General features: G+C 43.9%; 1 protein-coding gene across 1 annotated transcript in view; it reads right to left on the bottom strand.

The window, feature by feature from the left end:
• Window positions 1-5,419: 5,419 nt before the first annotated feature.
• CHMP4C (charged multivesicular body protein 4C) overlaps window positions 5,420-26,248 on the bottom strand; it is a 36,024-nt gene continuing 15,195 nt past the window's right edge. Inside the window, exons 2-5 of the mRNA XM_056111095.1 lie at window positions 14,990-15,167; window positions 11,142-11,256; window positions 6,917-7,067; window positions 5,420-6,572 (exon numbers count right to left, since the gene is read on the bottom strand). Of these exons, the coding sequence (XP_055967070.1) occupies window positions 6,505-6,572; window positions 6,917-7,067; window positions 11,142-11,256; window positions 14,990-15,167 (512 nt within the window). The 3' untranslated portion in view covers window positions 5,420-6,504. The remainder of the gene's footprint in view (window positions 6,573-6,916; window positions 7,068-11,141; window positions 11,257-14,989; window positions 15,168-26,248) is intronic.

Raw genomic sequence — 26,248 nt, forward strand, 5'->3', positions numbered from 1 at the left:
GACCAGAAGCCTCAACAACCACAGCTCGAGTATGCGGGAACTAGGACTTTTCCTCAAAACCGCGCGGCCGCTTATGCGGCCGCGCGACATCTCTCTACATACAAATTGATCCATATATACAAAGTAAACTACCCAACGCTTCTCTCTGAAAATCATAGTTAAGTTTGGAGCACGGCCACAGCCCCAGAAACACAAGGACTTAATGCAGAACCCAGCAGCTTGGAGCAGAAAAGTGAACGGGCTATGCGTTAATCCAGGTCATCATGACTGTCCAGAGGGGAAAGGGTGTTGCCCCATTCGCCCTCTCCTCTCTGGAAAGAAAGATGGCGGCCACATGGGAGCCTTGTGGACAGCAGGTATGAGCCGGGAGTGTGGGGGCGACTAAAACCTCATGGGAAGGGGGGCGTTCCGGTCCGTCCTTCACGCCCTACCGAGGTCACCAGTTGCCCCCCACGAGCGGCTCTCCAGCACGGCCACAGCCCCAGAAGCACAAGGACTTAATGCAGAACCCAGCAGCTTGGAGCAGAAAAGTGAAAGGACTATGCGTTAATCCAGGCCATCATGTCTGCCCGGAGGGGAAAGGGTGTTGGTCCCTTCCGCCCTCCTCCCTCTGGAAAGAAAGATGGCGGCCACATGGGAGCCTTGTGGACAGCAGGTATGAGCCGGGGGTGTGGGGGCGACTAAAACCTCATGGGAAGGGGGGCGTTCCAGTCCGTCCTTCACGCCCTACCGAGGTCACCAGTTGCCCCCCGTGAGCGGCTCTCCAGCACGGCCACAGCCCCAGAAGCACAAGGACTTAATGCAGAACCCAGCAGCTTGGAGCAGAAAAGTGAATGGACTATGCGTTAATCCAGGCCATCATGTCTGCCTGGAGGGGAAAGGGTGTTGGTCCCTTCCGCCCTCCTCCCTCTGGAAAGAAAGATGGCGGCCACATGGGAGCCTTGTGGACAGCAGGTATGAGCCGGGGGTGTGGGGGCGACTAAAACCTCATGGGAAGGGGGGCGTTCCAGTCCGTCCTTCACGCCCTACCGAGGTCACCAGTTGCCCCCCACGAGCGGCTCTCCAGCACGGCCACAGCCCCAGAAGCACAAGGACTTAATGCAGAACCCAACAGCTTGGAGCAGAAGAGTGAAAGGACTATGCGTTAATCCAGGCCATCATGTCTGCCCGGAGGGGAAAGGGTGTTGGTCCCTTCTGCCCTCCTCCCTCTGGAAAGAAAGATGGCGGCCACATGGGAGCCTTGTGGACAGCAGGTATGAGCCGGGGGTGTGGGGGCAACTAAAACCTCATGGGAAGGGGGGCGTTCCGGTCCATCCTTCACGCCCTACCGAGGTCACCAGTTGCCCCCCGTGAGCCGCTCTCCAGCACGGCCACGGCTCCAGAAGCACAAGGACTTAATGCAGAACCCAGCAGCTTGGAGCAGAAAAGTGAATGGACTATGCGTTAATCCAGGCCATCAGGTCTGTCCAGAGGGGAAAGGGTGTTGCCCCAGTCGCCTTCTCCTCTCTGGAAAGAAAGATGGCGGCTGCATGGGAGCCTTGTGGACAGCAGGTATGAGCCGGGGGACTGGGGGCGACTAAAACCTCATGGGAAGGGGGGCGTTTCGCTCCGCCCTTCACGCCCTACCGAGGCCACCAGTTGCCCCCCACTAGCGGCTCTCCAGCACGATCACGTCTCCAGTGCACAGAAACCAATTTCTTAACTATCTGACTTTCAGTAGAAATACTTCCAGGGTCAATAAGTAAAATAGCAGAAATTCAAAACCAACATTTAATTCTTGAACCCAGCTGTAGAAAGCAAATCACTTCACAATGCTTTTTCAGCATGTCTGATTTGGGGGGGGTAAACTCTAAATAATAGTGGTGAATCTTTTATTGAAACAATGAATCTAATCAAAGCAGATAGAGTGTTAACTAGAATTCATCTGCCCCACAGGGACTGGGAGGGGTGGGGGGGTGGGGTTTTATTGGGGTTCTTCATGGTGAAAAATAAGTTTTGGTAAAGGGAAATGTGTTTGATATTTGCATGACTGAGACCTAAACCTGAAAGCTTTGTAACCTTTCCCACGGTGATTCAATAAAGAAATAAAAAAAAAAAAATGTGAATGATTAATTTCCCAGTTCAAGGGCAGATGTTAGTAAGTAGATTAAAAAGCAATATCCAACTGAATACTATTGATAAAACTCACTATTGATTCAAACACAAATACAGGTTGAGAGTGAAAATTTGGAATATGTATATTTCATGTAAGCTGTAACCAAGAGAGAGCTGAAGTGAATATAATAATATTGGAAAAAATTGACTTAAAATAGTGTTGAAATTAAGATATGGCAAGAAAACCAGATAAAATCTCTAGTTAATTGGTCCTTGAGATATAGAAGCCATGACTAGAAATATCCATGATGACTCAGACCATGTTTTAATCCCTACACTAGCTCAAATAGCAGGGCATTATGGGTATTTAGTCATTATTAACTGGACAAACATATAAATTTATGCATGCACTCTTTTTTCCTAAGCATGACAATTGAAGTTAGAACTTAAAATTCATCTTTAAAGAAAACATACAAAGAAGAGAGTCCAAAGAACTCAATCATGAAGGATGTGTGAACCATTCTTGTTTTAGGAACAATGAAAATCAAGAGCTGGGATTAGGAAATATAGGGGAAAAGTCTTTCAAAGAATATAAAAGACATAGGAAGGGTCAGAGGAATAGAACAGTGGGTAGAGCTCTTGCCCTCCACATAGGAGACCCAGAATTGATTTTCAGCATCCCATATGGTCCCCTGAGTACTATTAGGAGTAATTCCTGAGAGCAGAGTCAGGAGTAACCTTGAGCATCACTGGGTATGGCCCAAAAATAAACAAACAAAAAAAGAGTATAGAAGGCAGATATATCAATACTGGAAGCATGGGAGCATACTTAATCTGCACTTAAGTACATGTAGCCTAACCACACATATTTGTGTATTTATAGTCCTATTACATATAATAAAATAATCAAGCACATGGTTACAATTTCATGGATACAGTGCTCCATAGAGAAGCCTAAAGTGGAGGAATTTTTCTCTCTCTGCTCAATTCTCTGATAGCATAAATGACAGTGCATGTGTAACCTTCAATAGTTTGTGAATATTAGAAATTCAGGAGAATAATTCATAATCAGATCTATGCTTGGTCTTGTCTGTACTCCCTTCATGTATGCTAAGCTTTGTTCTTCTGAAAATAACTTCCAGTAAGCTAGAAACAAATGAGGCAAAGTGAATTTGAAGTTGGAGGAAGTTTCTTGCCATTTTACAAAATGCTTTCTCCAGTAGAAACATTAATATCTGTCTGAAATTAAGGAGACAGGGAGAAGAAAGTCAACAGATGAAAAAAAAAGCAACCAACATTTCACCAATTTGTTCCCCGGGGCTGTAAATGTAATGGTCCCAGATGTCCTTATTAGTTGCAGTTTCCTTTTTTCTTCTCCTTCTTCGAATTACTAACTTTGACACATTATCCAATTTGTTTTAATAAGAGACATACCATTGTGGGATACAAACTCTTTCCCACTTCAATTTCTACTAAATAAAACAATACTCAGGTTGTGTTTACCAAGGATGAGAAAATGCTGTAGTTTGGAACTAAAGGGACAGTGGCTGAGTGAAGGCCTATTGCTTAAGATTAGTTTGCATTCATTCCCTTTTCCAGAAAGGAGCGCATTGATTGTTAGAGTAAATCTCCCATCCTGCATCTCAGTTCCAGAGGCTGGCTTCAGAGCTAGTCACTGTGCCACTCTCAGCCACTCAAACATCCCAGTGATGCAGTTTCACTTAAAAGCAGAATAGCAACTTGCTCCAGGTGGTAGTTGCTTATTTAACCAGCAGTCTGCATTTTAGATGAGGGAGTATCTGGAGCCTCCCATTTGCCTTTTAAGAGTCTTTGATTTGCATTTTAAGCATTTCCTTTGATTCAGGAACTACCTCAATCACCTCTTTAAATCAAATTTTTTTCTCAAGTTAGCTTAAATGCTCATCCTATTACTCAACACAAAGAAAAAAAATGTAATTGATATGTTTGAAAACATAGAACTTGAAAGGATCTCTCTGCAAATCTCTGTTCTGTCTATCTCTCTGCATTTCTCTCTGCCTCTCTCTTTCTCTCCCTCGCCCAGTTCCAAGACTCACCCAGACAGGTTCCTCCCATCACTGAGGCTAGCAGACTCCACGCCCTTCCCTCAGAGTGGTGAGGTGGGCAGCTGAAATGTTTTCTCTTTCCGGAATCACAGTCCAGTGCCATCCATTGTACAATGTCTAGAAACTGTTTTATACTTTGGCCAAGTTGTGTATTTGCTTCAGAATAGAAGGCAAATTTTCACTACCTATTATTTGATCATAGGTTTTATATTTGATCATAGTATCTCGCCCGCACGGCAAAGCCTGGCAAGCTACCCTTGAAGTATTCAATATGCCAAAAACAGTAACAACAAGTCTCACAATGAAGACGTTACTGGGCCCACTTGAGCAAATTGATGAACAGCAGCAGGACAGTGACAGTGACAGGTTTCAAACAAAGATTTAAAACCAAAAACAGCTATTGATTTCACAACTATTATTGAATGCCGTCTGTGAATACTAATACTGCAAATGGTATAAATAGAGTTAGTGTCTTCACAGCCCTTAAAAGGCAAAGGAACAATAACTGAGTTATATTTCAGTTACACTTCATGCAGTTTCAGAACTAAGATGGTGTATCTGTGTTGTAGAGGTTGGAGAGACTGCCAAGAAAAACAGCGTACACAGGTTCATGTTTGGATTGAGCCACAGTGATATGGAGATTTCTTAGTGCAGAAATCTAAGAATTTCTCAGTGAAGAAACAAACGTTCCAGGTTTAGGCAGTTCCTGTATAAGTGAAGGAGCAAGAGCTGGGACTCAGGACTACTACCTCAAGGTTGTTCAGTGAGTGCAGGGAATACCAGGACATTCCCTCTAATGATGATGATGATGATGATGATGATTTTGGCTTTTTGGGTCACACCTGGTGATGCACAGGGGTTACTCCTGGCTCTGCACTCAGGAATTACCCCTGGCGGTGCTCAGGGGACCATATGGGATGCTGGGAATCGAACCGGGGATGGCCGCGTGCAAGGCAAACGCCCTACCCACTGTGCTATTGCTCCAGCCCCTAATCATTATTATTATGGTATGTATTAGGTTTGAGGTCACCCCCGCAGTGCTCAGGACTTATTCGTAGCCCTGTTCTCAGAGATTCCTCCTGACAGTTCTCAGGAACCATCCAGATACGGTGCCAGAACTAATCCGAACCCTAACCCTAACCTGTACTCTCTCTCCAGCCCCACATATAATGATATCTATCATTTTATGGTCCATGACATATTACGGGCAATAAATAAACTGAAACTGATTTTCATTTACAAACACCAGTGGCCCAAATTTTATTCAGGATAGACTTCTAATTGCCTATATTTTTAAGTATTTACAAAGAGTGTGCCATAAAGTGTAAATAACTGTACAAGAGAACACAAAACAGGACAGAATGAACATTGCCACATTTAGTGAGCTGAGCCCTAACAGCACCATAATGGCCCGGGCCTGTTAACGCAGCTCCCTAAGTGACTCAACGACACCCAGGGGACTCTCCTAACAGCTGAGGCTGTTAGTGCTCTCAGACATTTGGGGAAACGCAGCCATTGCCCCATTTCAAGCTTAATTGGCATAATAAATGTCAATTAAAGCCCTTTTAATGTTTCAAATGGCGAGATAAAAATAAAACCATTTCCATATAGACTCATGCGGGTTCTTCTCTACATAAAGTCACTCTCAGAAGAGATGGGGTCTTTACAGTGGTGGCAACTGCCACCCTGTCTAAAGTGGATCCACAGCAAAGACATAATGGGTACAGAAAAGATAGTGATACCCCTCAGCGAGCATAAACGCTGTCAGCATAAAGGCCTTCCAGAAGCAGGCTTTCTGTTCTTTTGTCTTTTTGGTCTGGGGGCCACACCTGGCAATGCTCAGGAGTTTCTCCAAGTTCTGTGCTTACGAATTATTACTGGAGATGCATGGCCGACCTCATGGGATGATGGGGGTCGAAGCCGGGTCAGCTGCTTGCAAGGCAAGTGAGTGCCCTAAGGGCTCTGCTATCTCTCCAGCTCCAAACTTATGCTTTATGAGTCGTCAGAATTGTTTTCCTTTCCACAAATGTTTGGGAAGCACCAACTATGTGCCAGCATCAGAAATACAATAGAGAATATGATAGAATGCCCCCCAGCCCCCGGGGAAGGTGGGGGATGGGGCAAGAAGTGACCAGGTAGCTCCTATCCACCCCGATTCCGTCAGCACGCAACTCCTTTGAAAACTTTGACTCACAAAGTTTAAAAACAATTACTCATCCAGTCGCACATACAACATCGGACCTTCGTTACATTCTGAACTTGGAAAAACATGCTTTCTCATGTGTCCTGCATAGCTCATAGAGATGGAAAGAATTCCTGTTCTCATTTAAGTGGCCCAAGCTGCCAGTTCTTTGAAATCATCGTCCTCGTCTTCCGCCCTCCTCCGGGAAGATGCTGAAACAGAAAATGGATCAAAATGAGTTTTCTGGGAACCAGTGAGAGAACTCAAGGGCCAAGGGCGTGTGAGGTGTGAAGGCCAGGTGTGAGTCCAGCACCGCGTGATTCATTTCCACCCCCCCCCCATCAGAAGAAACAACCCCAAGTCCCTGAGCACTGCTGGGTATGGTCCAAAACCCAAAACATTATTACTTGATGACATTCATGCTTTCGGCACAGGAAGCTGGAATGAATTATGTATGAAGAGATGTATATTTATGAAATAAAAATAAGCGCTAACAGGGATGGCTGGGGCTGGCTTTATCTCAGACAAATGAGTAGAGTCGCTATGGGGAACAGACCTGCCCGGGGCTGGCGTGCAGAGGCCGCGCTTGGCGTCCTAGCGGGCTGGGCCGGGAGGGAGGAGGAAGGCACATTTGGAAGTCGGATGTTTGTCATCTTCTTATTTAATTCCTCCTGCTCCAGTTCTTCAAGTTCTGCCATCAACTCATCCTGAACACAGGAGAAAGAAAGAATTACGGAGTTAACGTTTCAAGAAGTGGCTTTCCCCAAACACAATAACAAGAACATCTGCTACCCAATTGATATGTGAGAACCCAGTGAAACGGAATATTTATTTTAAGACTAAGTATTTTTTGCAACACTGAACAATGATTAAAAAATGAATATTTGGGGCTGTGCAAATTTGTTGTTGTTAATCTTATAATACTTCAGTAAACAGTTATCCAATTTGTGCTAGCTGAATATATAACCACCACCGTATCTAGGAAATTTACACATTGCTTGTCATTTTGTCAATGCATCTTTTCTTTTCTGCTGTTGAATTAAAAATCTGTGAAAGTTTAATTGGAAGAAATAAATATTTTCGGCTGGGCTAATGCTACTGAAAATAAAACAGCAAGTATTTTAAATCCATAATATACAGAAAGTAAAGAAAAAAAAGATCAGAGACACTTGGTCACTTTGTTAATTACCAATACCAATATAAATCATACTATGTGTTTGTGTTTAAGAAAAAGTTAAGTCAAACTAGGCATATGTCTTTCTTTTGGTGATAAACACAGAGGGTATAGTTTAATCCTAAACTATTCTTCGCCCCATGAACCTTGAAAAGAGAATACTTAACTTTAAGAGTAAATAGAATGTCCTCATCACCCGCCAGGCTGTCTTCACCAGGGCAAATGGGGGGGGGATGATTGAATTTCCCTCCCTGTCCCAGCAGAACCCTGGCAGCCAAAAACCTCCAGAACCCAATCGCAGCCATCCTCAAGGCCACTCTCCACATGCTCGGACGAGCCTCATCTATGAGGGAACCTGCAGAAAAACCCAGGTATGCAGGACCCGTGACCGAGATCTCCAAGCTCGGTAGGAAATGGACTGGGCCTCCTTCCCCCAAGCCCCCAGTTTTCCAGTAGCTTGGCAGTCACACCCACAAACTGCCCCTGGCGCCATGTAATCTCATCAACGACCCAGATCCAGAAACTATAAACTAAAGCTCCTGGAAGAGAGCCACCCACAACGTCCTGGTGACCTCTTATCCTCTAGCCCACTGATGTACCTAAAGTAGCACACATTAGTTTTGTTCGGGTTTAACAAACATGCTTGTAATCTCTTATACAAGGGCTTAAAGGGCTCCGGGATGAAATACAACAATCACACATTTTCCTCTTATGGTGGTGGGAAGGTGCACGGTGGTGGGATGAGTGTTTAAATATTATCTGTAGTGAACTACTGTGAGTAACTTTATAAAAATTAAATTAAATTAAAAAATGACTTTAAGAGTAAAAGTAGCCTGACGACAGATATAAGGTGCTCTGTGATAAATTCATTCTAACCGGCTTCGTGACTCCTCAGAGAAAGGTTGAAAGTCAAAACTAATATGGTTTTGGTTTTGGTTTGTTTGGACTTGGGGGCCACATCCAGTTGTACTCAGGGGTCATTTCTGGCGGTGCTCAGGGGGACTATACGAGGGTGCTGAGAATTAAACCAGGTTCTGCTTACAAACTCTCAGATCTGTCAAAACGAAACTCATTGTCATTGGAATTCTAAAGTTGTCACTATCAGAAATGACCTGGGAAAAAAAAAAGTATAATTTCAACTCAGGAGATTCTTCATTTAAACATCGCTGAACAAACTTACAGACTTTATTACAAGTCAAGTATCAACTCTATCCTGGGAACACAAATTTAAGCCAATAGTCCATATGCTGAAACAGCTTACTATTGAAAGTCAGAGGAGAGGTATATAAATAAATAATAAATATTAATAAATAAATTATTTATTAATAATATTTAATGATAAATACTAAAATGGGTGTAATGATTTTATGGGCTAAGTGCATCATTCCAAGCCATCACAGCATTTAAACAAAAATCTGATCTCAGCTAAATTACTTCACAAAAGAAAGATGAATGTGTTTAGCATTGGACCAGCTGCCCTGTCACGGGATCATGGTGTGTGTTTTCCGGCTCTCCACAGCCCATGAGAACCAAGTGTCTGCAAAAGGTTTTGTTTTGTTTTGTTTTTTTTCCTTTTTGGGTCACACTCGGAGATGCTCAGGGATTACTCCTGGCTCTGCACTCAGGAATTACTCCTGGCAGTGCCGGGGGGATCATATGGGATGCTGGGAATCGAATCCATGCAAGACGAGTGCCCTACCCGTTATGCTATGGCTCCAGCAACTGCACAAGGTCTTTTGTTTTTCAGGGACTGGGCTGTGGCCCAGTGGAAAAGTACATGCCTTGCATGCAAGAGTCTTGGGTTCAATCCCTGGCAGTATAAAATCAAATAATTAAAAAATAGACCCTTTGGAATGTACTATATCTGCTCCCAACTGATCAGAAACACATGTAACAAATACAGAAATGGTAGAACCCACTATCAATTATTGTCTGTGTGCCCAGAATCACCAATACCACTCACCAGTTATCAATAGATGAAAAGATGCTGATATTTTCTCTAGCAAGTACGATGGCAACAGAATATTCATCTCCCCTTTATCATGTTCACCTTTCAGCTACCAGATATTTACTTGGTCATTTACTGAGGAATTTTAAACTTTAAGAAACTTCAGAGATAATCAGTAATCCAGGTACTGATTACTCTCAAAATCTCTCTCTTTCCCTCTGTCTCTCTCCCTATTTTTCTTTCTCTCCCTCTCTCCCTCCCTCCCTCCCTCCTATCCTCTCCCCCCCCCTCTCTCTCTCTTCATCTCCCTCTCAATCCCTCCCTCTCTCTCCCTTTTACTCTCTTTCTCTCTTAGTTCAGGGCCTCACCAGGCAGTGCTCCTAGCTTGAGGTTCTCAGGAGTATTATATCACATGCAAGACAAGTAAGTGCCTTAACCCCTTTTGCTATCTCTCTGGCTCCAAGGAACTTTTCGCTGCCAGATAGGAAAACTAAGGATAAGAAAAGTGAAAAGATCACACTGTTGAGGAACAAATCCTCTGAAGCCCAGAACCCTTCCTGACATATCACAAATGCACTGTGAAAATGCTTGTTAGCCTACACAGGCAGTGGCAATTTTTTTTTCTGTAAGTGGACAGATAACAATATTTTAAGCTTTGCAGGCCACATATGGTGTCTGTCACACAGTCTACTTAGCTGCTATTTCTGTTTCCTGCAACCTTTTAAACATGTTTTCACAAATATATCCTTATCTCGCTGGTCACCAAAAATAGATGGTAGAAAGTATTTAGCCCAGAAGTCAATTGTTTTTCCAGCCCCAGCCTTCACCATCTAAAACTGCTGACACCCAATTCCATTGCCTCAAATGCGTGGAAACCCATTATATATATATATATATATATATATATACATATATATATATGAGGCTATCATTTCTTTTTACCACAGAGATGTGGGAAGACAGATTCTCCACCATACTAATCTATGAAATTGAAGTTATTCAAAAATACATACTAGTCCTGTTTTGTATATGCTTTAAATAGAACAATTGAAATTCACAGTGTAGACAGCACCATTACAATTATAGTCTGTATTACTGGGCTGAGGAGTTTAAATGGAATGTGTGCTAATAAAGCCACTCCACATTTATTTGGTTTCATCGCCTGAGTCAAAAACAGAGGCACCCTAACCTCTAATTTGACGACAATGACGAGGCATGATCCATCTGCTCCTTACAGAGTGACACAGTCGGCTTGGTTTTGCACACATGTTCGAGCATTCAATTCCTCGTAATGGGGCTATTTAGGTTGCGACCATTAAAAGTCACTAACTTTACATAATCACATACCGCTCTTCCTTAATAGCCGAAAACTTAATTAGAGGGTTGTTTGCCAAAGTATATTAATCTTTCCTTTAAATCGGAGCTACAGACACTTCATTTCTTCCTGTGAAGAGTGCTGGTTTTTTGGTATGGGGGCTACCTCTGATTGTGGTCAAGACTTACTCCTGGCTCAGTGCTCAGGGCTTATTTGTGGCGAAACGTGGGGATCATATGAGGCGCCAGGAATCGAATCTGGGTAAGCTACGTGCAAGACAAGTACCTTACCTGCTGTACTCTCTCTCCGGTCCACAGCCGGGAGTTTTATATTGAGTTACCCACCTCATCAAATTCATCACCAAATCCAGTCCGTTGAGAAAATGCCTCTGAGATTTCTTGAGCAATATCCTGTTGTTCTGTAATCTCTTGCATCAAATCATCTATTTTGTTTAGATCCCTAGGAAATAAATTTTGTTGAAATGTCTTAGAATTTTTATTTAAAATAATGAACTTAGATAGAATTCTACAGGGACCGTGAGTTCAAGCCATAGAAACTTTGTTTTTTTCCAGTAGATAAAACCAAAAATTCCTAGTTGGTCATGTGTTCACCTTTACAATAATTTGCATCTAAAAAGTAATGACCCTATCCGTGTACAGTTTTGCTGGTTTGTTTTTTTAGTGTTTGGGCCACACCTGGAGGTGCTGAGGAGTTACTCCTGACTCTGTTCTCAGCAATCACTCCTGGCCGTGCTCCAGGACCATATGTGATGCCGAAGACTGAACCAGGGTGGGCTGCATGCAAGGCAAACACCCTACCTGCTGGACTGGACCACCTCTTGCTCCAGCTCTGTGCACAGATATTTTTTAAAAATCATACTATTAGCCCTAACATCGGGGAGTCTCTGGTGATCAATAGCTTCATAATCAACAATATGTGTAGATCCTTTTTGCAATTGTCTGGTGGGGCCATCCAGTATTAAACATAGGCCTGGGAAGATGGTCCAGGCAGCAGAGCATGAGGAGGCGGGTATGTGACAGTCCCTGAGTTCTACCAACTCTACCACCGAGTTGTCCAACCCCAGCACCAGAAGTGTGACCTGGCGAACCCTGCTGGAATGACGGCCAATCTTTGTGGAAGCCATGAGACTCTCAGGGCCTGGAGCCAAGTCCTTCCCACCCAACGATAGCACAGAGGGTAGGACTGGGGCAATAGCACAGAGGGCAGGGCATTTGCTTTGCATGCAGCCTACCTGGGTTCAATTCCCAGCATCCCATATGGTCCCCCAAGCACTGCCAGGAGTAATTCCTGAGTGCGTGACCCAGGAATAACCAGTGCATGAGTCAGGAGTAACCCCTGTGCATTTCCAGGTGTGACCCAAAAGGAAAAAAAAAAAAAAAACAACAAAAAAAAACCAGAACTAAACTAAAAAATCAAACATAATTCAAACATATGTTGCGGGGCTGGAGCATTAGCCCAGCGGGGAGGGTGTTTACCTTGCATGCGGCCAACCCAGGTTCAATTTCCAGCATCCCATATGGTCCCCCAAGCACCACCGGGAGTAGTTCCTGAGTGCAGAGCCAGGAGTAACCTCTGAGCATCGCTGGGTGTGACCCAAAACACACACACACACACACACACACACACACACACACACACCCCAAAACCAAACATATGTTTCTGCAAATCAGCTCCTGAGGAAATGGTGTTGTGGATGGAGTGACATTCTCAGCCAGCATCACCGTCTGGTGCAGTGAAACAGGGGAGCTCTTTTTCAGAATGACCAGCAGTGTCCTGGACAATAGTCCTGAGGTCTTCCAGTAACTGCTTATGCTGAGGAATTACTGGCATGAGCAGGGACTGGACTAGAAACCCCCATGAAAACTCAGAACTGTCCGCAGAGGAGTGCAGGGCCCCCAGACTGGGGAACACGGCTTCAACAAAGACAGTTTCTAGCTCCAGAGTCCCATGGCCCCTAAATCTGCATCCAGTATTCAGCATTAGGCTCTGCCCTGCTTCTCTATTCCACTCACTCTCACGTCTCTGAAAACAGGCCAAAGTGACGGGGTAAATGGACAGTGACGGTTTTGCTCATTATCAAGTCACCTAAACTTGTAACTTTAATTCCCAAAGGAATGAATCATTTTGTTCAAATTCCCAGGTTCATCTCAAGAAAACTTGAGCATTGTGAGATCATTTCATGTAGTAACAAAAGATAATTTTGCATTTTTTGGGGGGGGAGGTGGCCACATCCTGCAGTGCTCAGGGCTTACTCCTGGCTATGTGCACAGGAATCACTCCTAGTGGAGCATGAGGAACAATATGACATAACAGGGGTCAAATCCAGGTTAGCTGCATGCAAGGCAAATGCCCTACCCAATGTTCTCAGTCCCCCAAAGAGAATATTCTTAACACCTGTTCTCTCCATTATTATATTCATAGCTACTATGGGGGAAACACTTTTTTGGGTCACAGCCAGTAGTGTTCAGGGATTACTCCTGCCTCTGCACTCAGGAATTACTCGGGAGACCATATGGGATGCTGGAGATCGAATCCGGGTCAGCCCCGTGCAAGGCAAATGCCCTACCCACTGTACTATCGCTCCACCCCTATAGCTAATATTTAATGAACATATTTGTTAAAAGTAAGATGAGGAGAGTTAAAGAGTTAAAGTTTGGGCCTGGAAGTGAGTTAATTTTTCTCTCAAAAAGAACACAATCAGATATACTGCTAAGTAAACTGGATGTGTAAAGGCCATGGTTTTGCGATACCTTTTTAAAGGCCATGGTTTTGCGATACCTTTTAGCACTCAGCTTAAAGCAACCTAGAGAATTTTGTCCCTGACAATGAACCTACTGATCTTTTTGCATCTGTCAAAATAATAACTGTCCATGTATTGTCAAAGCAAAAAATTTCTTAGTACGGCTATGTGTCCACTGACCCCAGCCTACCCTCCTTCCACCTTTTCCTATCCACGGAAACTTCTCTACAACCCCTGGAATTTACTGTTTGGGGGCATCATCCTGGACTATCACATCAAATTCTAGGAAAAGTTTGGGTCAGAGCTATTTATTTCCCAAGTGAGAATGGAAAGGAAATTGTCACTGCACCAAAACCATAGTCACTAAGGATCACTGTGGTGACAGAAGTTATGCTAAGAACTTTGTATTTAGTAGTTTATTGACCCTCATAATAACCAAAAGGTAAATACTATGATTATATTCAATTTACAGATATGGATATTCTCAGGGAGTGGCAAAGCAATTTGCCTGGAAAGAAATGCCCATGAAACTAAGATAGGAACCCTGAAAATCTAAACCACAAATCCATAAATACAACTATCATTTTTTGATAACTGTTCTCAAACACTAGCATCAGGTTCATTTGGGGGGGGATTCAATTTAAAACATAAGGGCCCAATTCTTACTGTTTTTTTTTTGATTGGTTGGCTTTGGTTTTTAGGCCACATGCCACAGTGCTCAGGGTTAACTCTTGGCTCTGTGCTCAGGGGTCACCCCTGGTGGGCTGGGAGACCATATGGGGTGCTGGGGATTGAACCCAGGTCAGTCATGTGCAAGACAGTAGGCAAGTGGTCTACGTGTTGTATAAGGACTTTTTTCGGTGGGGAGAATGCAGGGAGCTGGGCATACCCGTTGATGCTCACAGCTTACTCTGTGCTCAGGTATCTTTCCTGGAGGGGTTTTGAGGCTCATATGGGGTGCCAGGGATTGAACCCAGGTTGGCTGCATGCAAGGCAAGTGCCCCAGCTGCTGGACAAGGCTTGGGCTCTGGCCCCCTTACTGAAGGAGCTAGTGAGTTGTGTGGACCTTATCAGTTTCCCAGTGACTCTGAATTTCACCAGTTTGACAGCCACGTTAACAATCTCCCCGACGCTACCATTTAAACCTTCTGAAAATTATAAAATGAAAGTATGCACAGATGAGTGTTGGATAATACGCACATAACTGGGCAACATTAAGGACTAAGTACATGTTCATTTTTTGTTTTGTTTCAGGTCATTGTTTACCACTATAGTAAGTGGCTATCTGAGGAAGCAATCCATCCAACATGGAAGCAAGTCCAAGTGAGTCAGCCCGTTTCTGCCAGGATCATCATCAAAGCCCATGGGATTTCTCAGCACTGAAGAATTCCTGACCGGAGCGGCACAGGGGTGGAGGGCAAAGTCACTCACATGTTTTGATGAATGGATTTCATGGCTTTGGCCGCAAAGCCCATATTCCTTAACACCTCAGTGTTCGTGTGTGAGTTTTCCAGGGCTTCTCTCTGGAACTCGATGGTGGAGAGTGTGCCGTCAATCTGAGAGAGCTGCTTCTCAAATCTCTTCTTTCTCTTGAGTGCCTGCAACGCAGCTGAACAAGGCGGAGGTGTCACAGGGATAGCGCCCAAGTCACGTGAGAGACAATTGCTCAGCCCCCAATGGTACCTCAGAGGACAACACCTCAGGCTGAGAAGCAACGGTGACCTCTAGCCTTTCCACCACCAGTTATCATCATCTGTCCACATCAGGGCCACCTATGGCAGTTTCCTGGGCTTACTCCTGGCCCTGTACTCAGAGATCACTCCTGGCAATGCTTAAGGGATTATGCAGTGCCAGGGATTGAAAGCAGGTCAGATGGACGTAAGGCAAGCACGCAAACCCCCTCTATCTGTCTGACACACCATCTTCATCCACCAGCTTGGCAAGACTCAGAAAAGGAGAAGTTAATTTCTATATTCCATAAAGTTTACCAGAGAAGGGGCTGGAGCGATAGCACAGTGGGTAGGGCGTTTGCCTTGCACGAGGCTGACCTGGGTTCGATTCCCAGCATCCCATATGGTCCCCCGAGCACCGCCAGGAGTAATTCCTGAGTGCAGAGCCAGGAGTAACCCCGGTGCATCGCTTGGTGTGACCCAAAAAGCAAAAAAAAAAGTTTATCAGAGAAGTGTTTCTCCCAATATGTAATTTTAGGGGAAAAAAAGATATGAGAAAAAATTATGCAATAGAAAAAAATCTTTAGGGTCCAGAGTGATCGAAACTGGGCGGGGCACGTGGGTTTGATCCCAGCACCCCATCCCCCAGGTGCTCCAGGAGTGACCCCTGAGCACAGAGCCAGGACTAAGCCCTGAGCACTGCTAGCTGGTCCAGAAAACCAATAAAACAAAGAGCCATTAGAGGGATATGAAGTCTTGATGACATTCAAACCCCATTTACTTGCTTCAAAGACTCACTGAGACTCAGAGAAGCTATGTGACCTGTTCCAAAGAAGACCATGAGTGGGGCTGGAGCGATAGCACAGTGATTAGGGCATTTGCCTTGCATGTGGCTGACCCGGGTTCGATTCCCAGCATCCCAAATGGTCCTCCGAGCACTGCCAGGAGTAATTCCTGAGTGAAGGGCCAGGAGTAACCCCTGTGCATCACCAGGTGTGACCCAAAGAGCAAAAGAAAAAAAAATAGATGAGTTGTCATACTAATGAAAGAAAGAGTGCTGGTCTCAGGGCCAGAGAGATAGTCCAGCAGGCTGCGCACTTGTCTTGCACATGACTGACCTGGGTTCAATTCCCGGTACCCCATATGGTCCCCTAAGCACCTCTTGAAGTAATTCCTGAGCTCAGAGTCAGAAGTAACCCATGAGGACTGCTGGATGTGGCCCAATACCCCCACTCCAAGAAAAAGAAATCTGGTCTCATGGAAATGATCACTCAATACTCTCTCTTTAGCTCCTTCTAAGGACAATAACAATATTAACATCAACAATAACATAATTCTGACTATGGCACTTTGGAAGTCACCCAAACAAAAAGTCGTAAAAGAGAGTAGCACAGGGAGGGTGATTGTCTTGCATGTAGCTGGCCTGGGATTAATCCTCAGCATCCCACATGGTCTCCTATGCCCAGTCAAGACTGATTCCTGAGCACTGAGTCAGGAGTAAGCCCGAAGCATTGCCAGATGTGGTAAAAAAAAAAAAAACCAAAGCAAAACAAAAATGTGAGTGCTTATAAGATACTTAGGGAGAATGGACCAGCAGAATATGATAGAATATTAGAACTACAATAAATATGAATGTGTCTAGTGATGATTGAATTGACAAAAGAAATCAAATCATTTTAAGAGTTCAGAGTGGGACACATAAGTTCTCACACCAGAAATTTCTGAAAAAGAGCTCTGTTCTGTCTTATTGAAATTCTAGAAGGTTTACTTTGGAGCACCAAGATGCAGACACTCTTTTTTTGTGACTCTTACTGAAAATCAATAAATATTATGCCTTATTTTTGTTGTTCAAATTCCATTTGTTTTATATTAAGTTACTATTTCAGCTTTCTTTTTGTTGCAATTTTCCTCTAACAATGTTATGGGGACCATTATTTCAAAAATATCTTTGATTGACTTTTTTGGGGGGGGCTACACATCTTTGTATATTTGATATTTTGTGTGTGATTGTTTGTAGATAATCCCCATCCTTTTTTGAAGTTCCATTCTTTGGGAGAAAAACACCCTGTGGAGCTCAAGGGCTAGAAGAAACGTGGGGTGCTGGGGGATTGAGACGTGGAAGCAGGGGTCCCACCGTGTTTCCTCCGCCCCCCCCTTCCTGTGTTCTCACTCGAGGTCTGAATCTCTCTGAAGCTACGGTACATAGCTAACATATTTTAGTTCCTACCATATCTATCTATCTTTTCTTGGGTTCGGTTGTTTATTGTTTTGCTTCATCTGATGCTTCTCTTGTATAAAATTAGCTTTCCTCAAAGTTCTTGTGATTTTTTTTTTAATCAGATCACGTCGAAAGACTGAAAACGTTTTTTCTAACTTGCTGCGCCTCTTTCTGCGGTGGTGCCTCCCCGGGGCCCTGCCCCCAGCAGCAAAGGGACAAAACCCAGGGGTAGAAACGGGAGGAGCAGGCCAGGCAGCAGGCTTCCTTTTTTGGGAAGGAAGCAAACAGGCTCAGGATTTCTACTGCTGCTAAAGAAAGACTTGCTGTGGGCGTGGGAACGTTTTTGTTTCCCTTCTGAGTGGTCACTTTCCTGGCCCTCCCCTGCACCCTCCGTCGTGGAGACCCAGTTGTTCTGCTTCTCCAAATGCAGCACCGCAACTTTATGTCCTTGGGGTGCAGCATGTGTAAATTGTATTTATAAAGCAGCTTTTAGGGGAGTGGGAGAGAGAATACAGAGGGTAATGTGCTTGCTTGGCAAAGGGCCAACCTGGGTTTGAACCTCGGCATCCCATCCAGTCCCCCAAGCACCATCAGGAATTCACTCCTGAGCGCAGAGCCAAGAGCTTTGCCTGCTGTGACCCCAAAACAAACAAATAAACAAACAAAGCAGTTTTTAGGGGCCCGAAGAGATAGCTCAGTGGACAGGAACACATGCATCCATCTCAACGCAGCCCTCCCCTACACACACCTGTTTTGATCCTCAATACCGTGTGATCCCCTGAGCACTGCAGGAAGAGTCAACGACCAAGGGCTGAACTGAGGATTCCACATGGACCAGGTTGACCCTAAAAAAGTCTCTTGCGGCTCCCCCCTCTCCCCGCAAAAGTGGCAAATTTATATCAACTTCGGTCAGCTTTGGGGATTTAAAAATAAAATAAAATCAAGCTTTTCTTTGTTTTGATTAACCTACCCTTTTGGGGAAATTAAAAAAATGTTTTGTTGATTTATTTTGTTTTGGGGGGCTCCCAAGCAATATTCAGGGTACCGGGGCTGGAGCTATAGTACAGCAGGTAAGGCATTTGCCTTTGCACACGGCCGACCCAGTTTGATTCCCAGCACCCCATATGGTCCCTGAGCTCCGCCAGGAGTAATTCCTGAGTGCATGAGCCAGGAGTAACCCCTGTGCAATGCTGGGTATGACCCAAAAAACAAGAAAAAAGGAGGCGCTGGAGCAATGGCACAGAGGGTAGGGCATTTGCCTTGCACGCGGCAGACCCAGGTTTGATTCCCAGCATCCCATAAGGTCCCCCAAGCACTGCCAGGAGTAATTCCTGAGTGCAGTGCCAGGAGTAACCGCTGTGCATCGCTGGATATGACCCAAAAAGAAAAAAATGTATATACAGGGTGCCCGGGGAACACTTCCACTGACTTTCAACCAGGTTGAGGAGAGGTTCCCAGGGTGGCCGTGGGGGCTAGGCACCACTGAAGCACACCTGGATGGGCTCAGGGGTCCATGCAGTGCCAGGGATCAGGCACCGGCGGCTGCGTGTGAGACACATGCCTCAATCCCTCCACACCAGCGCCTCACATGTCCCCTGCATCATCAGGCCTTTTGCAACACCACCCAGCCGGGTCATCACTGATGCCTGGGCTCGAGGTGTTTTCTCCCACCCAGGGGAGTGAGCGGTGGACAGTCTGTGATGTCACTCTGCTGTGGATCTGTGTCTGCTGTTACTTCACTACACTGCATCGTCATTATCTGTAGCACTGTAGCACTGTCCTCCCGTTGTTCATCGATTTGCTCGAGCGGGCCCAATAACATCTCCATTGTGAGACTTTTGTTACTGTGTTTGGCATATCGAATACATCACTGGTAGCTTGCCAGGCTCTGTTGTGCAGGTGGGAAACTGTAGGTAGCTTGCTGGGCTCTCTGAAAGGGGCAGAGGAAGTGAACCCAGCTCGGCCTAGCCGGCCGTGCGCAAGGCAAGTGCCCTACTGCAAGGCAAACGCCCTACCACTGTGCTATCACTTCAGCCCATTAACTGTAAGATTTATATTTCTCATGCTCCCAATGCTAATTATAAGCCCGCTAGAAAAAAAAAAAGATAATAGCATCTTATCCATCTTATCTACCTGGCCAATTGCTGACATGCAACCAATAAATACTACCAAAAACTAACATTTACCAACATTTGTTTCTGGTCCAAACTTTTGTAAGTGCTTTAGATGCATTCTGTGATTATTTCCTCATCTCACAAAAAAACTTGAATAAATGCTATAATTGGTACATTGTACAGAAGAAGAAAGGAATGGGTACTAAATGAACCAATTTGATAATTTTGTGCAGATAGGACAATGATACGCTGGTATAATGAAAAGAGAATAGCCTTTAAGGTTATTGTCTGAATCTTTCTTCTAAGACTTACAAAAAGTACATTCTGGGCAAATCACTTCCCTTCTCTGAGCTTAGTTTCTGGTTAGGGAAATAAGGCTATGAATGTCATGAGGCTAGATGATTGTTGTAAGAATGAGTAATAATTTGTGGGATACACTTTATGCAGTTCCTGTCGATGGCAAAGACTTAGCAACTAGATATTATTATTAATAATAGCTATTTATATGCATCATTAATGAGTTTGCATTATCTTATTTATGAGAACATGGGCAAAAGAATTACCTACTAACTTATCATAATACACGACAACAGATACATGAAAAACAATTCCACATTTGAACAGATGAAGTACACAATACGCCTCAGCAAAGAAACTTGAGAAGACAAACATCAAATATACATCTCCACCCAACTTTCCCAGAAATGGAATGTTTAAAATGTGTCTCCTCCCTATCTTGTCGAACTGGTTCATTGTCTTTATTTGAGCTTAACTGGTACCCATTGACCAAAAGCATAGCGTCGTTTATCATTTTTGAGGGAAAAGAGTTAAATTTATAAAACACACGCCATATGTTCTAGTAAAAAAAAAGTTAATTTTAATTACTTTCTGGAAATCAAGCAAAACAGTTTGTTAAACAGTATGATTTTCTGGAACCACCCACATCCACATTTTAATCCTACCTCTACTAATTAATAACCATGCACAATAGCTTGGCATGTGACCTTTCTCTTTCTAATGCATTTTTTTAAACTTTTATTTGAATAATAAAAACAGCAATGACAGCGATGCTTAGAAGACCATAGAGTATTATTCTTTGGAGTCAGGTTACTTACTTTCAAACCTGGGCCCATAGCTCATAAGTTACTTTTGAAAATGGGAATGTAACTCATTGTGGTGCTGAGGAATAAGTGAAATATTACCTACCAAGTGTTTAGTCCAGTAACTGGTGTATAGTGATCGATTACCAAATATCAGGATCTATCTCATCATCATAGCACACCATCAGCATTGCAATCACCATCATTATCTGTCACAGAGTTGTCAGAACTATCTGACATATAAAAGAAAGAAAACTAGAGCAATAACAGATGCCAATGGCAACAGAAACAGAAAACTGATTTCAGTGGGAAACTTAACATGGGGGAACGGGAGGGAACACCAGAACAATGGTGGAGGAAGTAGACACTAAGAAGGGTGTGGGTTGGGTTCTGTTATGCACAAAATCCTTTCACCCTATTAGGAACATTCGGAGAGCCCGGCAAGCTACCAAGAGTATTCGATATGCCAGACACAGTAACAACAAAGTCTCCAATGGAGATGTTACTGGGCCCGCTCGAGCAAATCGACGATCAACGGGAGGGCCTTTACCTTTACCTTTACCTTATAAACCACAGTGCCGGCAATAACTTTTTTTTTCTTTTTGGGTCACACCCGGCGATGCTCAGGGGTTGTGCCTGGCTCTGCACACAGGAATTACCCCTGGTGGTAGTGCTCAGGGCACCATATGGGATGCTGGGAATCGAACCTGGGTCAGCTGTGTGCAAGGCAAACACCCTACCTGCCATACTACCGCTCTAGTCCCACAATAAAATTTTCTAAATGAACTCTCTGACAGGGACAATTTAATGCTGAACCTTGTAAATATTTGTTATTAATGAAAACAACTTGGGGCTTGAGTGATAGCACAGCTGGTAGGGCATTTGCCTTGCGTCCGGCTGACCTGGGTTCTATTCCCAACATCCCATATGGTCCCCCGAGCACCACCAGGAGTGATTCCTGAGTGAAGAGCCAGGAGTAACCTTGTGCATCGCTGGGTGTGACCCAAAAAGAAAAAAAAAACTTCTATTCCTGACACAATTTTATAGGCCTAGGTTTCTGCCCTTCAAAATACTGGGGAGAAATTCAAAAATTTATTAAGAGTTGAGATCTCTACTCATATCTTATAAAATTTTAGACTGGTCCACAGCAGGGCACCTGCCTTAGGGCCAGGCAAGTAACTGAAGCAGATGAAGCAGAGAAAGTTTGGATCAAGTTGGGGGGAAACCTTTGCTTTCTTATCTTTCGTTTAGTGCAACAAAAATATATAATGCCAGGATAACAATGCAGTAGACACTGGTCCCGTGACGAAGAGTCAATAGGAAAAAGATGGTAGTCTGGTAGTCAGAGGAGCAAAAGCTTCATCCGGGAACCTGGAGATAGTACATTGGTTAGGGCACATGCTAGGCCTGTGTCCGTTTCCCGCAACTCCATTGTCTCCTGGATATGCTGGGGTACAGCCCTGGAAGCCTCTAGCCCAGTCCAATACTCTCCAACACCAGCACTGAGAAACAGCGTTGAATCCTCAGGCCCTTGCAGTGAACTGCCGGCCTGGCTGGCTGGAAACAGTGGACGTGACCCCCTTGGGCTTCCTGAGCACCGCTTGGGAGGTTCCCCCAAACCTCATAATCCCATCCAATGGAAGCAACAGCTTCACTTTGTCATGGAGCAAAGCAGGACATGGCAACTGAAATGTTCCAAAGAAGCGAAAAAGCTGCATTTGCATAAAAACCTTCCGGACTTGCAGGCCAATTGACATTTCAGAAAACCTGTGCAGGCAAAATCAACGATTTCTGCATGGCCAGACCCGACCCCAGGACAACTGACACTTACCGCTTCTGTCTGACATGCTGAGCTTCTCTCAAAACATTCGAGCAAGAGGTCTCTGTTCCAATGAGCCAAGAAGTGTTGAGAAAGGGTCCCCCTCCCTCATGTGAGATTGTTTTGAATGAAATCATGAGCGCACTGGCCCGCCTAGTTTTGGCCAGACTGACTGACTTCCTTTTCAAATAATCAAATTGGAAAGGAAACAGAAGGCTTTTTCTAAAGATGTAGAAGAAACGCTGCTAATCGACTGATCCTGGTTTGGAAATTAAAAAAGGGTGGAAGGGCTATATTTTAGAGTCTTGTCATTTACCCTGTGCAGAAGGTGCAACTCAATCCACCAAAGTGTGTGTGTGTGTGTGTGTGTGTGTGTGTGTGTGTGTGTGTGTGTGTGTGTTTAGCAGCTGGTGAAACCTGAATGGCATTCTTTCTCAAACAAAGGACCCTACTGTATTCCTTTGAGAGACACAGTCAGGGATTCTGTCTCAGGTAACAGCAATGCTCCTCCAACAAAGGACACAATCAGGCACCGCAGCTAATGGGAGCAAGAGATCCCCTTCAGCCCACTGAGGATGGGACAAAATTGAAAACTATCCCCCAGAACTAAAACTAGCTCTATTTTACCATGCTGCCAGCGGGGAAAGGTTTTCGATCGTCTCCGAAGAAGAGCTTAAAGCACTGCAGTTTCGTTTCTTTAAAACGTGTCTTGATTCGAATGGTCAGTATTTTAAAGGTCACTCGGTCAAGATGTATCATTGGGCCTCCTTGGGGGCTGGACAAATAGTAAAGAATATAAGGCACTCGCCTTGCATGCGGCTGACCTGGGTTTCCACCACCCTATATGGTCCCCCAAGCACGGCCAGCAGTAAGCCCTGTGCACCATTCCAAGACAAACAGAGGAAAGAGATAATGTCTCCTTCATCCATTCACTGGGAAAAAATGAAAGGGTCTCGTAGAAATACTCAGATCCAGAGGCTACAGAAAAAATTGTGAAATATGAAATTGGATTACAACAGTGTTTCTCTTAGCTAGGACTGGAAGATCTCTAGAGAAAGTCTAAAAGATGAGGCTGAGAAATGAAGCCCAAACAATCAAAAGGAAGAGTAATCCCAGAGAGCATTTGAGATACAAATGTCACACATAATTGGCGATGTCCTGATTTGCTTTTTTTGACTTGGAACTCTTATAATCAGGCTGTTTTATCTGGGAGACTTTTTGTAAGTCCAATCCTTACATACAAATCACGGTACTCATTAAATACAACTTCTATTTATTTGCGGATTGTTTCCCCCTAAAAATTTTATTCGCATAAAAATGTGAGCGGAATAAACATCGTAAGTCTTTCACAAATCGAACTTTAAAAAAAACGTTTTCCTCAAAGTCTCAGGATAAATTGGGGAAAACTGGGGAAACACTACAAAGTTGAAACATACATCTGACAGGGCTAGATCTAGGATCTCTTCACTTTACTTATTTAATTACTGTTTTGAGGGCCATACCCAACAATGCACAGGGATTGAGTGATTTTGGCTCCGAAATCAGGAATTACTCCTGACAGTGCTTGGGCGACCATATGGGATGCTGGGGATTGAACCCAGGTGACCTGTGGAAGGCAAGTAACCTACCTGCTGTGTTGTTTCCCTACTTTCAGCACTCCATTTTTTAAAAAAAATCTTCTGCTCTCTCTCTGTGTCTCTGTGTCTCTCTGTCTATCTGTCTGTCTGTCTCTCTCTCTCTTTCTCTCTATTCTCTTCTCTCTCTTTCTCTCCTCATGTCTCTTGGAACTTTTTTCAGTAAAACTTTGATTCACTAAAATGTTTTTAAAATTTATTTTAGTCACTCCACAAGAATGCACTGAAGATCTATTCATGTTCAGCAATATATTTGGTGCTAAACAGGAAAAAAATTAAGGTTTTTATTTTTCTTTTTGGGTCACACCCGGCGATGCACAGGAGTTACTCCTGGTTCACGCACTCAGGAATTACTCCTGGCGGTGCTCAGGGGACCATATGGGATGCTGGGAATCGAACCCGGATCGGCCGCGTGCAAGGCAAACGCCCTACTGTGCTATCGCTCCAGCCCCCAAAATTAAGGTTTTGACACCAAAGAAAGCAAAACATGACATTGATATTCAAGTATTTATTAAGTGTCTACTATATCTACAGGGCTGGAGCGATAGCACAGCGGGTAGGGCGTTCGCCTTATAAGCGGCCAACATGGCCGACCCAAGTTCGATTCCTCCGCCCCTCTCGGAGAGCCTGGCAAGCTGCCGAGAGTATCCGATATGCCAGACACAGTAACAACAAAGTCTCCAATGGAGACGTTACTGGGCCTGCTCGAGCAAATCGACGATCAACGGGAGGGCCTTTATATCTACAGCACTGTGCAGAGATACATCCTTGACCTCAAGCAGTAGTGGAAAGAGACAAATAATAGTAGAAACAAGGTAGAGTGAATACACACCAAAATGTAGGAGCTATTTAGGGAAGGTGGGAGAGGAAGTGATGTGGATGAAATCAGTTCTCTCTCCTCATAAACTTAAATGGAAGGCCTTATGCAAGGAATTCCTTCCAGTTCCCAATCTTCACGCCTATGGCTAATCACATACGGTCACGGTCACGATCTTCCCGTTGTTCATCGATTTGCTCGAGCGGGCCCAGTAAAGTCTCCATCATGAGACTTGTTGTCACTGTGTTTGGCATATCGAATACGTCACGGGTAGCTTGGCTCTGCCGTGCAGGCGAGATACTCTCGGTAGCTTGCCGGGCTCTACCGAGAGGGGCGGAGGAACCGAACTCTAGTCGGCCAGGTCGGCCGCTTGTAAGGCAAACGTCCTACCGCTGTGCTATCACTCCAGCAATCACATACAAGTACTTACAAAGGGTCTGATTGAGCTGTATGAAAAGCCAGAAACCAAAATTCTCAAAATAGAGCAAATCAAATCATACACCAATTTGCCAATTTAGGTGTATCATATAATGAAGTCTCATCATTAATAAGTGACATAAAAATGATAATTAACAAGGTCAAAGGAGACTAGAACATAGCAATAGCAAGGCAGTTGCTCAAGAAAACAGCAAATAAGAATAAGAAAGAAGACGGCAAACAAGAAATTCTAAGGAAAGAGCATTGGGAGTAGAGCAATAATGTAAGCAAGTCAGCAATGTTGGCAGAATCTCTAAAAAAAGATGGTGATTGAATAATATGGTCAAGTGTAAAAGATTAGAAAGTGGACTATCAATGCTCTTTTCGATCTTCAGGGAGATAACAAATAGACCATGGAAATTAAAGTTATTTTCTAACCTAAGCAATACTCCTTTCCTCATGCCAGAGCTCATGGTTACTTTTAGAGATGAGACCATTCTTACCACCAGGATTTCATACAAAAGAATGTTAAACAAAGTAAGTGTGAAAACTAAGTAGGTCATCACCTAAAAGTGCTAACAGTCTAGAGTTGTCAAAAAATGAAGAAATTCTTGAAGAAAAGATTATTTTAAATAGACACTACAATTATTATTTCTTACAATTAATTGCATCCAAGGCTAACTTCCAGGCATGTAAAGTTAATCTCTTATTAGAAAATACCAATATATTAATTAAAATACACTTCATGTCATTTTAAAGGAGCAATTAAATGTCTGATACAACAAAAATATATAACTAACTAAATTAACGTATCACTTGCTAGCATTACTAGCAATTCATTTGAGTCTGCCATTTTCAAGAATACAAGAAAGCATGTATTCTTGGAAACACATATTTGGAT

The sequence above is a fragment of the Sorex fumeus genome, unplaced genomic scaffold (assembly GCF_029834395.1).
Source record: "Sorex fumeus unplaced genomic scaffold, SorFum_2.1 ptg000002l, whole genome shotgun sequence".
Lineage (NCBI taxonomy): Eukaryota > Metazoa > Chordata > Mammalia > Eulipotyphla > Soricidae > Sorex > Sorex fumeus.